Source organism: Dendrobium catenatum, unplaced genomic scaffold (genome assembly GCF_001605985.2).
Source record: "Dendrobium catenatum unplaced genomic scaffold, ASM160598v2 original_scaffold_44762, whole genome shotgun sequence".
Classification (NCBI taxonomy): Eukaryota; Viridiplantae; Streptophyta; class Magnoliopsida; order Asparagales; family Orchidaceae; genus Dendrobium; species Dendrobium catenatum.
Window position 1 is genome coordinate 1 of NW_021363218.1, and position 1,322 is coordinate 1,322.

General features: G+C 45.1%; 1 protein-coding gene across 1 annotated transcript; it reads right to left on the minus strand.

Moving 5' to 3' along the window:
- Positions 1 to 392: 392 nt before the first annotated feature.
- LOC110113743 lies at positions 393 to 845 on the minus strand. The gene has a single exon (XM_020846419.1). It carries the CDS (start codon positions 843 to 845, stop codon positions 393 to 395), a length of 453 nt encoding a protein of 150 aa, XP_020702078.1.
- Between the last annotated feature and the right edge of the window lie 477 nt (positions 846 to 1,322).

Consider the following 1,322-nt stretch of genomic DNA (forward strand, 5'->3'; position numbering starts at 1 on the left):
CTTAGGCTTAACATCCTAATTACTAGATCCAACACTCAGGACGATCCAAACATTGGCCTGGACGATCTGCTCCATAAAATCAGCTGTTTCAATGCACTGATCATCCTGGACGATCTCAATATCGTCCCGGACGATCCTGGGAGGAAAAATAGATTTAGAAAGGAAAAATCAAGGGAACGAGCTCTCACAATCTCCCCACCTTAGAAAAATGTCGTCCCGACATTTCCCTAAGGGTCCGAAGAAAAACAAGACAAAACAAATCCATCCAAATCCAAATCAAAATCAAAACTCGACGAAAATTAAACAAATCACACAATCCAGTCAATCACATGTCACTATGCATGATCATATGTCAATCAATCAATTAGTCAAATCAGCTTACCAGCAGAACTTTATGGTCGTTGTTGATCTTCATGATGCTGTAAACTGTAGATACGTGGCACTACTGGAGGAAGTGCAGGAGGTCGTGGCGCAACGGTCTCCCTCTGACTATCTCTGATGGCGCTATCAGTCATCCAGTTCCCTGATCTCTCACTGTAGGCTCTTGTGCCAATTGTCCTCTGCTGTCCTGTACCCGAATCAGTCCTTCCGCCCAATCCTTTCTGAGGGCAATTTGCTACTCTATGCCCTTGCTGTCCACAGTGAAAGCACTGCCCCGTCAATAAGTAACACCGACCTGTATATCGTCGTCCACAATGAATGCACTCGCTGGAACCAAAAGATACTACTGATGCAGATCCCGATGCAGATCCCCTCGAATCACCATACTTGCTTCTCTTCTTCCTATCCCTTTCTCTACCTGATTCCTCTCGTCTGGCTTCATCTCCTCCTCCTGGTGTCGTCATATCTCGATACTGGCATTGCCAAATCAATCTCTATCAATCTGGCCCGCTCCACCAACTCAAAAAACTCATGGATCCGGAAGGGTACTAGTGGATGTCTCAGCTCTCTATTCAATCCGTGCAGAAATCTATAGCATTTTTCTTTAGCAGTAGGGATCAAATGAGAAGAATGCCTCACAAGTGCAGTAAACTCGGCCTCTTACTACATCACTGTCCTGCGTCCTTGTTCCAATCTCATAAAAGCTTCCAGCATTTGTCGTTGAGCTGACGGAGGTACAAACCACATCCAAAACACTGTAGTGAACTCATCCCAGGTGATCTCAGCATTTGTCTTTCCCTAGAATTTCTCTCTCTACTGTCCAATCAACCATCTCTCTGCTTCTCCCTCAAACAGAAACACAGCTAAAGGTACCTTTCGATTTCCCGGACACTACATGCTGTCGAAGATCTTTTCTACCCTCATTATCCAATCTTCAGCAG

Excerpts from the sequence above, each read along its gene's own strand:
- LOC110113743 (XM_020846419.1), bottom strand. The coding sequence starts at position 845 with ATGACGACACCAGGAGGAGGAGATGAAGCCAGACGAGAGGAATCAGGT.